This window comes from Schistocerca gregaria, chromosome 5 (assembly GCF_023897955.1).
Source record: "Schistocerca gregaria isolate iqSchGreg1 chromosome 5, iqSchGreg1.2, whole genome shotgun sequence".
Classification (NCBI taxonomy): Eukaryota; Metazoa; Arthropoda; class Insecta; order Orthoptera; family Acrididae; genus Schistocerca; species Schistocerca gregaria.
The window spans coordinates 280,224,427-280,238,601 of NC_064924.1; the positions used below are offsets into that span (position 1 = coordinate 280,224,427).

General features: G+C 39.3%; 2 protein-coding genes across 2 annotated transcripts in view; one reads left to right on the plus strand and one right to left on the minus strand.

The window, feature by feature from the left end:
- Positions 1-13,228, minus strand: part of LOC126273156 (ribosomal L1 domain-containing protein 1-like) — a 67,032-nt gene extending 53,804 nt beyond the window's left edge. Inside the window, exons 1-3 of the mRNA XM_049976612.1 lie at positions 12,627-13,228; positions 5,408-5,475; positions 293-441 (exon numbers count right to left, since the gene is read on the minus strand). Of these exons, the coding sequence (XP_049832569.1) occupies positions 293-441; positions 5,408-5,475; positions 12,627-13,125 (716 nt within the window). The 5' untranslated portion in view covers positions 13,126-13,228. The remainder of the gene's footprint in view (positions 1-292; positions 442-5,407; positions 5,476-12,626) is intronic.
- Positions 13,229-13,295: 67 nt separating this feature from the next.
- The window catches only part of LOC126273153 (fanconi-associated nuclease 1-like), a 160,815-nt gene continuing 159,935 nt past the window's right edge, over positions 13,296-14,175 (plus strand). Inside the window, exon 1 of the mRNA XM_049976610.1 lies at positions 13,296-13,710. Coding sequence (XP_049832567.1) covers positions 13,573-13,710 — 138 coding nt within the window. The 5' untranslated portion in view covers positions 13,296-13,572. The remainder of the gene's footprint in view (positions 13,711-14,175) is intronic.

A 14,175-nucleotide genomic window follows, 5' to 3' on the forward strand; every position in this document is an offset into this window, starting at 1 on the left:
GGGAAATCCAGGTAGGAATTTGAACCTATATCCTCATAAATTGGAGTCAAGTGTTGGAACCACTGCACCACCTATTTTAGTTATGTTGCGACAGTGACAAACAGTCTACACAGAGAGAGAGAGAGAGAGAGAGAGAGAGAGAGAGAGAGAGAGAGAGAGAGAGATGATAAGAAGAAGAAGTTGTACATTATTATCAACATTACATTATTATCAATTGCTTCATCAATACCAAGAACATTATAGTTTCTGGTAAGTAAATGTACATACAACTACAAAGTAATCAAGAACTCACAATCTGATTCTTCTAGTGGGTGTTCTCGGAATGCGAATAGAGTTGATCTGCATATGCACAGATTCAGCCTCGCTTTCAAACAGATTTCGACCTCTTTTCACAGCTGTCACCTTAATAAGTTTCAACAATGCCCTAACAGCCTTCTCTACCTGCAAAATAAAAGCAGTTTAAAGGGTCCACACATTTAATACAACTAAAAATACATACTTCAGTCTTCCACACAACCAACAATCTAGCTGCAGCATTAAGATTTTCAATTACACTTCTTTGGCTGTCACATCACAGCCTGAATTAAAGTTAACAAACACAAATTTATTACAATCATGCAGGATAAACCAAGGAGAAATTCAGTGAAGGAACATCAGTTCGGTGAGAAGAAACTTTTAAGTATGGCCAATAATACTGCAATTCTCTTAAAATAGGCTAATGAGTTGAAAGAAAAGTTGAACAGAATGGACATTGGGTTGAAAAGCAGTTTTAAGGTTGTTGTAAATAAGGGGGAAACAAAGTAAACACAGGTAAAATAAGGATAACAGAATCTAGTCAAATTATATCCAATATTACTGAGATAATGAAATGAGCCACAAACCAATAGAGGAGTTTTGCCAAAAGGGAAGCAAAGTAACTGACAATGGCTGAAGTAAGGAGAATATAAAATATAGACTGGCAACAGTAAGAAAAGTTTTCCTGGAACAGAGAAGTTAGTTAACATGTCATGTAAAATTAAATGTTAGGAGGTATTTTTTAAAACTATGTGTCTGGAGGTAGCACTATATTGAAGTGTACCATGAACAATAAATAGTACACATGAGAACAGCTTTTTAAATGTTGTACAACAGACAAGTGCTGAGAATTAAACATGTTCAGTTAGGTAATAGAAGTGCTGAATCAAAATGGAGAGAGAACTATATGACACTAAATATCTAAAACAAGGAAAGGTTGATGTGGCACATCCTGAAGCATCAAGGAATTGATTACAACCTTCATATCAAAGCAAACAATGCACAAAAATAGCAAACAAAAAGCCAAACAAGGTAGAATGATTACAATTTCTGAATTAAAAGTGTGTTTAAGGGTTTTTTTTTCTACACACACACACACAAGGCAATTTTACTTCGGATAAGTAGAAGAGACATTAACATACACTTTTTTTAAACATATTCTTTTTTCATTACATTTCTACATTCCCAATGACCACTTCACTATGGTGGAGGAACAAAAAGTACATCTAATCTAATCTAACCTGTTCTCATCTCTCATTGGTTATATAAACGTAACTTTCTATGCACTGCCAACAAACAAAAATAGCAGCAAGATATCCTGGCAAATACATGCCATATTATGAAGACAAATATTTCACTTTCATTTAGCTACAAAAACAATCAGTGTTCTGTGTTGACAACAGGGCTTAATAGAGGAGATTGTTTGATTTAATATACTCAGGCAGTTACAATGGTCAACTGTCTTCATTTGCATTACCCCATCTTCATATCAATCCATCAAGCCGGGTATGATGTTTATGAACAATTTACTTCCAGAAGAGCTTCTGTGAAGACAGGGTGTGAGTCGTGATTGGGTAGCTCAGATGTTGGAGCACTTGCCCACAAAAGGCAAAGGCTCCGAGTTCTACGTCTCGGTCTGGCACACAGTTTTAATCTGCCAGAAAGTTTCAATTTACTTCCATTTTGCTCTATCTTGATAGACTTCTAGTCTTCATATTGTTCCACAGTTTTCTCTTCTAGTCTTAAGATCTTTCTTAACCTGAGCCAACCATTTTTTCTGGGTTGTCCTATTGGTCTATTCCCCTGCACATTTCTATCCATGTATTGTTGCAGGTGCTTATCCACCATCCTCATTGCACATCCATCCACTTGAGCTGTGTAGTACTTGACAAATCCACCTGAATTTATCCTCTGATGTCTTCATTCCTAATTTTTTTCTCTTTTAGGCTTCTGCAAGGCTGATCGCACAAACTTTATTTCACACTGTTATAACTTGCTTAAATTTTCCTTGTTAATTACACAGCACTCCTAGCTGTTATGTCATAATCACCAGGAGATACATCTTTATAATCACATCCAAAAGTGCAATAAAAAATACTAGGGAAAGTAGACTATCCTGTTGCATTCCTCTCTCCGCCTTGAACCAGTCCAAACTGCTATTCCCCTCTTGTACACAACTTTTGCAGTCTTTATAAGGTGTCTGCGCCTTTCTGATTAGGGAGTTTGGAACCATTGATCTTTCTACACACTCCCATATCTTACCCCTTGGCACACCATCATATGCTTTTCCCAAATCAAGGAACATGATTATGAGACCTTTACCTCTCCCCCAGTACTTGTCCACCGAGACAATTGACACTCTTCCACTAATACAGCTGATGGAAAAGTATTGGGAAAAGTGTAGTACAGATCTTGTATTGTGTTCCTGGATTTGGAAAAAGCATATGACAATGTAAGATCTGGGAGTGTTCAGAAAAACTAATAGTTTCAAACTCTGTAATAAATAAGGTGCACATAATCTATGAAGGTTGTGAAAGTTGTATACAAGTGGGTAATGCTTTAGTCTCTGCTAATGATTCATTTGCATAACAGCATCAAACATAATTATTTCCTCATGGCATTCCTATTACAACATGATAGCCTACACTCATCTGGTAGAAAGATAACAGAAAATAATTTTGCAATAACACAGAGTGGCAATATGTTTTGACTGTCTGTCATTCATATATGGAAAAAAGGGAACAACCAAAATGTGTGATAGCACGCATCTACCCTGACTCATGACATCACTGTGTTGTGTTATGTGATGTCATGGTGGCACAGGTAATTTAAAATGGATTGTGTTTACAGAAGGCGTCTTGGAATATGTGCTGGCATTTTCTACTGTGGGAAGCTGCTGATGTTTATAAGTGCTTATAGCAAATTACTATACTTCTGAGTGCTGTTTGTGAATAATGCTGGAAAAGTTAGTGGTAGTTTGAGAGTTTTTTGACATTGGCAGTTATGGGCAATAGATGCATTTTCGGGTTTCGAATTTTTGTAGTGTGTTATTTATGATTGGACATTTTATTTTAGATATTATGGCAGATTGTGGCCTGCAGATATAGATCTGTATGGGTTGGCTTGTGGTAGACGCTGTGTCCCAATTGTCCTTCATACCAAGGAAAGCAGGTGGAACATTGTGACACAGCGTCTACTGCAAGCCAACACATACAGATCTATATCTGCAGGCCACAAGCTGCCATCCTCCTGTACAATGCGGTGGTGCATTATGTACGTTAGTTCATAGAGCACATGTGGTATCTGATCCTGAGAGCCTGTTGAGTGAATTACAACATTTGGAGATAGTGTTCGGACAAAACTGGTATTCTGAGAGACAGATAAGTAATGCATTCACGCCCAGGGGAGTTCAATCTATGGAGCAGAATGAAGATACAAAGACATCCACCACTTTGGCCTTTTTGCCGTATTTTGGTGCCATGTCATCAAGAATCAAAAGAGTCCTTGGGAGATAAGGAATTAAGTGTGTTTTTCAACCATCTGCAAAACTGAGAAACCTGTTAGGTTGGGTTAAGAATGACCTTGGACTGGGGAAATGTGGGGTGTACAAGATTCCTTGTCAGTGTGGGGCAGCGTATATAGGCCATACATGCTGCACAGTACAAGAACGCTGCAATGAACATCAGCATCATACACGACTTCGTCAACCGGAAAAGTCACCAATTGCGAAACACTGGCTGAATACAGGACATCGTACGATTCATGAAAAGACGGAAGATTTATCCCTGGCATCATCTTTCTGGAACTGCATCATTAAGGAAGCAATACATATCCGTACAGCCAATAATCTCATCAACAAGGAAACGGGATTTCAACTAAGCGCAGCTTGGAACCCTGCATTGGCTCCTATTAAATCACGACGTGAAAATCAAGATTCTTCGCTAACAGGCCCGTCATAACAGTGACCTAGTACGGCCATTGGTAAGTAATGTCTGGCCCCACTTGGCAAACGCAGCGTACAGCACACACGCTGGGAGAGCCACTCTGCGATTTTCGGCAGCTGGAGTTTGAATATGGCAAATCACTACGCATGAGCGATTTCCACGACTGTGTGTTCTCCGTACACATGTTCTAAAAACAGGGTGTCGGTGTATGGATACCATCAGTCGTACCTAGCCATGAGCAAGGTTGAACCACCTGAAGATGTCGGACAGTTGTGGAATTTGCACAACGTGATCCGGAAGCAAACCCGTGAAGACTATATGATGTTGCTGGACACTGTATTGACTTCGGACAGAGCATGAACAACAGAGAGACAAAGACCCTTTTGTCCACCTCCATCATTAAAGTAGCAGTCAAAATATGTATAAGTATCGATCTGATTAACAGACACAGGATTTCAACTTAGCAAGGCATAGCAACCAGCTTGGCAATACTATGGCATTGTCAGCTGCAGATGAATGAATAAGTCAAATCAGGTGGGGAATCGGAGTCTGGACATTTAACCTGGGCACCAACACCTGCCTGTGTGCATACTGGCCCTTGATTTGTCGTCTCCCTTTTCCCATGTCACAAGCATACAAAGATCACGGCCTCTTTCTCTGACAGGGGACAACTGGGTAACATCATCCTCTATGATTCATCTATGATGACATTATAGACCCAACACTTGACACCTGCACTTTTCTAGCAAGCCAGTGCTTACATTGGCAAGCCACTGCAGCAACATATCAGTGAACACCTGAAGACAACACACAGTTATCGCACTGAAATATTACGCAGCATTCACAACTTTATCTGATGTGGCGCCCATGAACCACTGAAGCATTTCTCATATTATCTGCGACTGTTCGCATAGATGACATCTCATTTGTCAGATTATACAAGTTTGAAATAGGTGTGTCAAGCATCTTGATGACACCAAGGACAGGAGCCGATGGGTGGTATTACAATCTTCAGTTATTAAGAGGATTAAACTACCACACAATGGATTCAAGAAGCAATTAAATTTTGTATTTCGCAACTGATAACTTTTCACTCACAAGAACAGCACCATTGCACCTTTACAAAGATATTTAACATGCCAATATGTTACTCAAGGTTCTGAACTTACTTCTTCTGTTGTGACGATTGGTCCCTCAAAAGCGGACTGCTGCACATCAGAACCAATGGTAGTGTCACCTAGAGAAAATCACATTAACAATTAATTTGTTACTGATCTGCTCACTCATTAACAGGTTCTTTCACAATGATACATTACACTACAACTGAATATAACAACAAAATATAATGAAAATTGATTATATACAAAGATTCCAAGACTTACCAAGCGGGAAAGCGCCGGTAGATAGGCATAAATAAAACACACAAACACACACACACAGAATTTCTGGCTTTCGCAACCGACGGTTGCTTCTTCATGAAAGAGGGAAGGAGAGGGAAAGACGAAAGAATGTGGGTTTTAAGGGAGAGGGTAAGGAGTCATTCCAATCCCGGGAGCGGAAAGACTTCCCTTAGGGGGAAAAGAGGACACACATACACAGACACAAGCAGACATTTGTAAAGGGAAAGAGTTTGGGCAGAGATGTCAGTCGAGGCGGAAGTACAGAGGCAAAGATGTTGTTGAAAGACAGGTGAGGTACGAGCGGCGGCAACTTGAAATTAGCGGAGGTTGAGGTCTGGCGGATATCGAGAAGAGAGGATATACTGAAGGGCGAGTTCCCATCTCCGGAGTTCGGATAGGTTGGTGTTGGTGGGAAGTATCCAGATAACCCGGACGGTGTAACACTGTGCCAAGAGGTGCTGGCTGTGTACCAAGGCATGTTTAGCCACAGGGTGATCCTCATTACCAACAAACACTGTCTGCCTGTGTCCATTCATGCGAATGGACAGTTTGTTGCTGGTCATTCCCACATAGAAAGTGTCACAGTGTAGGCAGGTCAGTTGGTAAATCACGTGGGTGCTTCCACACGTGGCTCTTCCTTTGATCGTGTATATATATTATATTTCAATTAAAGTAACTTCGTGATTGACATTTCAGCGAGTCTTGTGCTGTCTATCTTGTAGGTAAACGCACTGTTGTCAGGTAAGGGAGATCACACAGGTTGGAGCATGGACAGCCAGACATGGAGTGTTTATATCATAGACATGGAGTATTTGTACTATTCACAGCATGAGTATCTGGCAAGCTGCATACTAAGCAGCAACATTAGACCCTTAAAGTAACAAATGTCAATAAAGAAGGTTTTTTTTATAAAAAAAAGCTACAATAATTCTATGTTTCAAGAACTTATGCATAGTGTACAATTCTCATGTATACAGGGTGTCTCAGGCGGAAAGGTCAGTATTTAGGGATATGACAAAAACAATCATTTGAACCAAAAAAATTCATATGGACATATACCCTATTCCAAATAGTTTCCAAGACAGAATACAGTTAATGTGTATATTTGTTTTGAGTTATTGGTGTGCACTGGTGTCTCTTATCCAGTCAATCTCTTTGACATATTAATGTAGCTCAACCCACATTGTTGCTTTCGACTGCTTTGCTTGGGCTGTCTTTCTATGATTAAATTTGCTCACTGAACATGCAGTTGTACTTGGTGAGTTTTGAGTGAAGTAGTGTGAGGGATTAAGAGTGTAACAGAGAGCTGTGTTTGTACATGCACTGGCTAAAATCATACAAGTCTACATTTGAAGAATATGCAGGCATGGCGTATGTCTATGACTTCTGGAATGGTAGTGCTCTTCCTGCTGTTGAAGAATAATGTTGGCACTTTCAGACATACTGAATCCTGATTGTAGAGCATCTACCAGTGTTTCAGCACATTGCGTGAAACAGGTATACACCTCCAAGTTCTGATTTTTCTTCAGCCTGTGTAGTTCATCAAACTGAGCAAGAACAGCAATACATTGTTGAAATCATACAACATAGTCCTACTACCAGCATACAACAACTTTCTGCATGTATCAGTGTCCCACAAAGATCTGCATGGTGATCATTACATGCGAAATACTTGTACCCATTTCACATACAGTGTGTCCAAAATCTTCACACTGGCAACAATACCAAATGACATGAATTTGGTCACTGGTTAAATGACAATTGTCATTTGCTTCCATTCATACTGTTCACTGATGAAGTCACATTTACACGGAATAAAATAAACAAGGGATGTAATAATTATCGATCAGTGCAGAAAAATCCACATGCCACAATGGAAACCAGTTTCCAAATTCATATTTGAATCACCATTTGGTGCTACATGATTGATGGAGTTGGAACGAACTCTGATAGGTACAAATGATGGATATACGAAATGAACTGCATGGGTGCATCACAGACACTGCAGCCCTTGTCAGGGAATATGCACAGGCACTGAAACAAGCAACACAACATGTTCACCCCAGAGTACGCCAATGCACTGAAGTTGATGGTGAGATGCTGGACCATTTATTGTGAACTGTACGACAGCTGTAATATGACAAGTATGATACTGCTTGGAAGTGAATGCATTAAAAACACATGTGTTTCAATTTCCACTTTGTAAAATGCATTCCACAATGTTTAAACTGTTGTACATGTGTAAACCGGACAGAGTATTGAATAATAAAGAAAATACATACCAATAAGCATTAAATGTGTTCTATCTCAGAAACCATTTGGAATTGGACATATGTCCATACCTAGTTTTTTGCTTGAAATGATTGTTCCTGTCATACCCTGAATGATGACATACTCCTCCTGGGACACCTCAAATAAGCATAAGGGTCTGAAAGCAAAGAGTCCGTGATGTCAGTCCACCGATATTGGTGTACAGAGTAAGGTTGCAGTAGCAACCATGTGTTCCCCATCAACATACAGTATTGGGGTCAAATTGCAGGATCACTGTAGTAACTGTCTGATTTTTCTACATACTTTTGCTGCTAGCTTCAGACACACTGATGCATAAAATAAAAATACTGCACAGAAAACATAATCATACAATGTAAACAGTCACAGCAGCTACTTTACTGCCCGCATACACTATCAGCTGCCGACTATGGGTAACCAGCATCTGAGGAAGTACACTGGACAAACCAGGGCACTTGATACCACCAGTCAGCTTTGATCAGTAACACCAAGCCCCAAGATGCAACATGAACATGATTTCAAGTTGGTGACCAATAACCTTCAACATTTCCATGGCGGAGGGGAGGGGGGGGGGGGGGGGAAGAGGGGCTCTGAGCACTATGGGACTTAACATCTGAGGTCATCAGCCCCCTTGAACTTAGAACTACTTAAACCTAACTAACTTAAGGACATCACATACATCCACGCCCGAGGCAGGATTCGAACCTGCGACCGTAGCAATCGCACGGTTCCAGATTGAAGCACCTAGAACCGCTCAGCCACACCGGCCAGCGCAAAACTACAAACATCAAGTACAGAGTCTTACAATGTCTTAATCATAAATACTAATGCTAACAGGACCACCCAAGGAAAGTTGGGGTTTGGGTGGGCGAGAACTAAACTTTAAGGTAATATGAATTTAGTTATGTATACAAAATGGAACAATCACATAAGCAAGACTAAACAATAGCTCCAAAAAAGCAAAAAACCAGCAGTAACATAGGTAAATGATAACTGGTACTTAAAACATCAGCTGAGCTACATAGTTCAACTACAACAACTGATAACAAGATCAAAATACTAAAACAGATCATACTACACAAATTCAAAAAGCAATACCCATTCACAGAGTGAAAAATTGAGAAAACTAACAAAACAAAAATTTACATCAGTTGACCTGTCTACGGTGTAGCAAAACCAAAAAAACGCCCATATAACTAACTTTGGAAACCTATCATCATCATGAAGTAGGCTAGGTGAAAAAAAATAAATACCACACACAATCCAAGGTAATTAACAACAACTAACAACACAATCAAAAAATTCATAAAAATGTTGCACAAACATCAACTTCATTAAACAAGGAACACACAACATGTGCATAAACACACATAACAAACATAGGCCTATTGCAATAGAAAAATAAAACCATAAAAACACACTTGTCAACACATAAATCTGTCAATAGCAAAAACAATATGTCAGCACTTCTCAAACCAGGAACCACTCAGGACAGAATGCCATACCCTGTCCCGCACAAAACACCGTATATGTTGGTCGCTGGTCTGAGATTCAGCAATTTTGGTCAATCGCATACCTTATACACAAATGTAACATTTAACATACTTAGCAAGTAAACCGAATAACTGTGGGTATTTAATCATTCTCATCATTTCGTTCCCAATCTGAGACATGCAGAGAGCTACTCATGAACTTCCTTGTCACATCCATAATTAACACAAAATAAAACTTAAAATCAAATCTTCAACTATAAGCAACACACCACATCCAAATCAGAAAACGAACCTACTGCCCATAACTGCCAGTAGCAAAATAGCTCTTACCATGTGGAATGTGTGCTCAGCAACTGTGTTTATTCACAGTTGAGAAAATGTGCAGCAGTCAGTCATTAATAATCTGTCTATTGCAGATCTAGATTTCAGCCAATGTGTGGCTATTATGAGTGCAGTAAGATGCAAGTCGGATCAGGTGTCTATACGAACAGTCCCTAATAGACTATGCATGTCAGTATTTCAGTTTACACTGAACTGTGACCTGAAATACTGACATGGATAGTCCAGTAGGGGCTGTTCGTATGGACATCTGATAATCATTTAAAGCTGGTTCTTGAAAATTTTAAATATGCTTTCTCAGGATAACTTGGAATTAACTGCATTCAGTATAGTCATTCTACCTGTTGGTAACATACGAAAATTTGTCACAGGCCAGGATCCAAACCCAGATTTCCCACTCTACATGAGCAGTTACCTTACTACTAGGCTATCCGTGCACACCTTCCAGACCGACAACAGAATTAAGCTGTCCTCATTCAGTGATAAAAGTAAGAGACTATGGTATAGGGATGTAGACAGAGTGGCATGTGGAAGTTTGGGTCGGCCTGGGAGCCATATGAAGTCTGATGTTATTATAAATATTGTACACATATTTTCATTAATATTATGTACAGCAATGTTCCCAACATATGCAGCACACTCAATATTACGTCTACATATGTCAATTACTCTGCATCCAAGCTATGGTAACTGATGCATGCTACCTACCAGAAGAATCCTCAGTCCCACCATACACAGTTTGATATCCCATACAACAGTACTTTCCATAAAAAGCATAGATGAGGTATTTTGTCAAATGCTTTTCGGGAATCGGGAAATACTGCTTTTTTGCCCCTACTTTCGATACTTAGATTCTTCATATTTATCAAATTTTGGTAAATGATCAGTATAACCTTAGAAGAATTCAGCCAACCCTAGGTCTTTGGTACTTGAACAATGCTGTACTATTTGTCATGCACTTTTACTTCCAAAACTAATACTTTCCATCTTGCTTGTCATGTGCAACTTAAACCAGACACACAAAAATGAAAGAAGGCAAAATTAGCCCAAGGGAATGTATATGTGGCGCATTACACAAATTCGAAAGCACAATTCTGTCTACTGATGTGACAGAAAATCCTACAAACTTCTGGTCCTACATTAAATCAGTAAATGGATGTATTTAGACAAACTATGACAAAAAAGACATAAAAAAGGAGATGAAAGACAGAAGGCTGAAATTCCTTTTTTCCAAAAGATGCAATAAGGACTCATTACTGTATGATTACTCAATTGTTGAATAATTACTCGAAGTAGCCACACTCTTTTAACATATTTGAGTATATGCGCAGAGCAATGTATAGTGAAACTATAACATAATACCAATCACAGACACGGTGAATGACAACTTTGATTCATTAGAAGAATCCCCAGGAAGTACAGTCCAAACTTGGTTCAAGCAATATCTAAATATTTCTAATCAGCCTGGGCTTCATATAAGAAAAGGTTAACAGGGTAATAGGAAAGATTCAAAGAAGAGCAGTGTGTGTCATCACTGGTTCATCTACTTGGCATGTGTCACAAAGATGGTCACCCAACCCAAATGGCGGATGTCAAAGGAACCTAGGCATCACATTGCAGCTCAACCCTAATGCTAAAATTCTGAGTGTGTACATTCCTAGGGACATCAAAAACAATATATTACTTCCTCCTATGTATATCTCACAAAAAGCATGGAGTTGAAATTAGAGAGGTTTGCACTCACCTGGGTCTTACCAACAACTGATTCACCCAGGAAGATTTGTGGATGAATCAGAAAGTGGGACAAAAGCACAAATGTGGGATAAAAGTACAAGAGTGCCCTCTGCCACTTTACATAAGGCGGCTTGTATAGTACAGACATAAACATAGATGGAAAGCGAAGGGGATGTGAATTGAGTGTCGTGTCATTCCCATTCTGACTCAGATTATGCAAACACATTGCAGCTAGTATGATTTATTTTTCCATCATGCAATTAAGAAGCAACATAAGGCTTATAATGCCCTGACAACAGTAATATCATTATAGACTGAGTACTAGATCACAAGCATACTGACAGGTAGGGAAATTAGAGTAACTCACATACTGGCCACACATGAATTCTATTTGTTATATGTAGGACTACAATATATGTACTAATGTGCAACAAAATATGTTGGAAATTTGCCTGTAACCTAGTAATGCCTTTTTCAATTTACATTGAAGTTGCAACTGTTGTGATGAAAAATGAGTTAAATATGGTGTGACTGTAGACAAAGAATTAAGGTACAGTTCAGAACACCACCTGTATACACTTTTATTCTATGTCTACATTTGTTGGTTTCACCAACTCATGAGTGAATTGTCACCTTCTCACACTACTTTTACCTTGGGCTACACTACAGGCCAATCTGTCACCACAACCAAGATCACAGGAATTGGGAGTACCGGGGGGGGGGGGGGGGGGGGCATTATATTGCAAAAAATATTGATGTAGTTCAACTGTATTTAAAGGATGCTTTGTGTTATAACTAAAATTTTTCAATAAGTGAAAAAATTGTTGCACGGGCACTAAGCTATTAACAAGTACTTTTATATTTGGCAGCAAACGCAGATGAAACGTTGTAGTTCAAAATGGCTGTAAGCTCTACGGCACTTAACATCTGAGGTCATCAGTCCCAGAGACTTAGAACTACTTAAACCTAAGTACAACACACACATCCATCCCCGAGGCAGGATTCGAACCTGCGACCGTAGACGCAGCGCGGTTCCGGACTGAAACGCCTAGAACCGAACGGCCACAGCGGCCGGCGTTGCAAAACACTTACTTATCGAATACAGCTTCTTAAAGTCGTCCATAATAACTTACCTTCAACATCTTCCAAATCGCTTTCAACTTCTTTCCTATTCGTGCTCGCTGCTTTCGTAAGTCTGTTCTGTTCCCTCGGACTTAATTTTTCTATCTTCCCTGTTCCAATACTTTCATTCTCGACAGTGTGTGTTACTGCCGGCGGCACCTTCCTTTTTCTCTCCACCCTGATACTTCTAATCTTTTCTGTATCATCTGCTGATTTTTCTTTGACATATTGCGAGGAAGGAGATAATTCTGTAACATCCCACTTGGCAATGCTACTCCTCCTGTTTGCGAGTTTTTTCTCTCTCGACTTCATTAAAGTTATTTCGTCATTACCACTCAATGAAAGCACATTTTTCCTAGAAACACTTTTCACATCACTGTCATCGTCATCTAAACTGCAACTTCCGTTAGATATGCTACGACGAACCGCATTACGATCAAATCGCTTGGCTTTTTTGGAAAACACTTTTTGTTTTTTGGAAGTAAAATCACTTTCCGATAAATGCCTCATGTTTTCATCACACGACAACACATGTGCCTTCGTGAGGTGCTTACAAACACAAAGAGAACACGTTGCAAAGATATGACAACCACCTACAGTCTATCACTACTTAATAATATCGACAACCCCAATATTATCGACACCCCCAGAACTATGTGCAGATCCAGACAGGTCGAGATCTGAAACATGAATAATTGGCCAACAAATGAATAAATGCTTGCTCCAGTATTAAATTTGTAAAAGGATAAACATAAATTCCTGACAAATATAAATAACAGGCAGAGACTGACATCGTTCAAATACGGGAATTGTCTTACGAGCGATAAGCGGATGATGGCGGGAACTGTGACGATAAGTGATTCATATGCTACGTAAATTACGCGTTGTTGTTGACGAAAGTGTTGTGTATTACTTCGTCCTGTAGTGACTTCGGTGGTAATCTGAAATTCTGGTACCATGCTATCGCCCATTACACTTGATCTCAGTGACAGCAGCGAAGACGAAGATCTTGAGCTCTACAAGAATTCGGCAGTATGCAGCACACAACAGCGTCGCGCTGTGGAGGAAGAGAAAGGAGGAAAGCAACAACAAAATGTACACAGAAAACGTATCACAGTATACAGTTAATTACATTCTTCATATGTACACTTTTTTTCTCTTTCAATTTTAAAAAGGCAGCTACTTTCATACTACTAAGTTGAACAATTTGAAATCAAGGTATTTGCGTGCACCCGAGATGTGGCAGAGCAACATCTGTGCTTGCTTGTATTGCCCGTATTCTCATTTGCATTTCTCGGTTTTAAGTTTACATACCTATAAACTACGAAATACTGATGACATAAGTTTAAATCATAAAAGGGTAGCATCAACAGGGCGTGTTTTGCTTTACTAATGATGTAATGAGCAACAGGTGTTCTTAACACATCACTAATCAAAATTAGGCTATTTAAAAAAGAACAATAAGTTTCATTTGCTATAGTTTCTTTGCAGTCATTATTTGAAGAGTCTCGTTTTGACGTGTAGGACTTTTAGAAATACTAAAAAAGTAATACGCTGCTT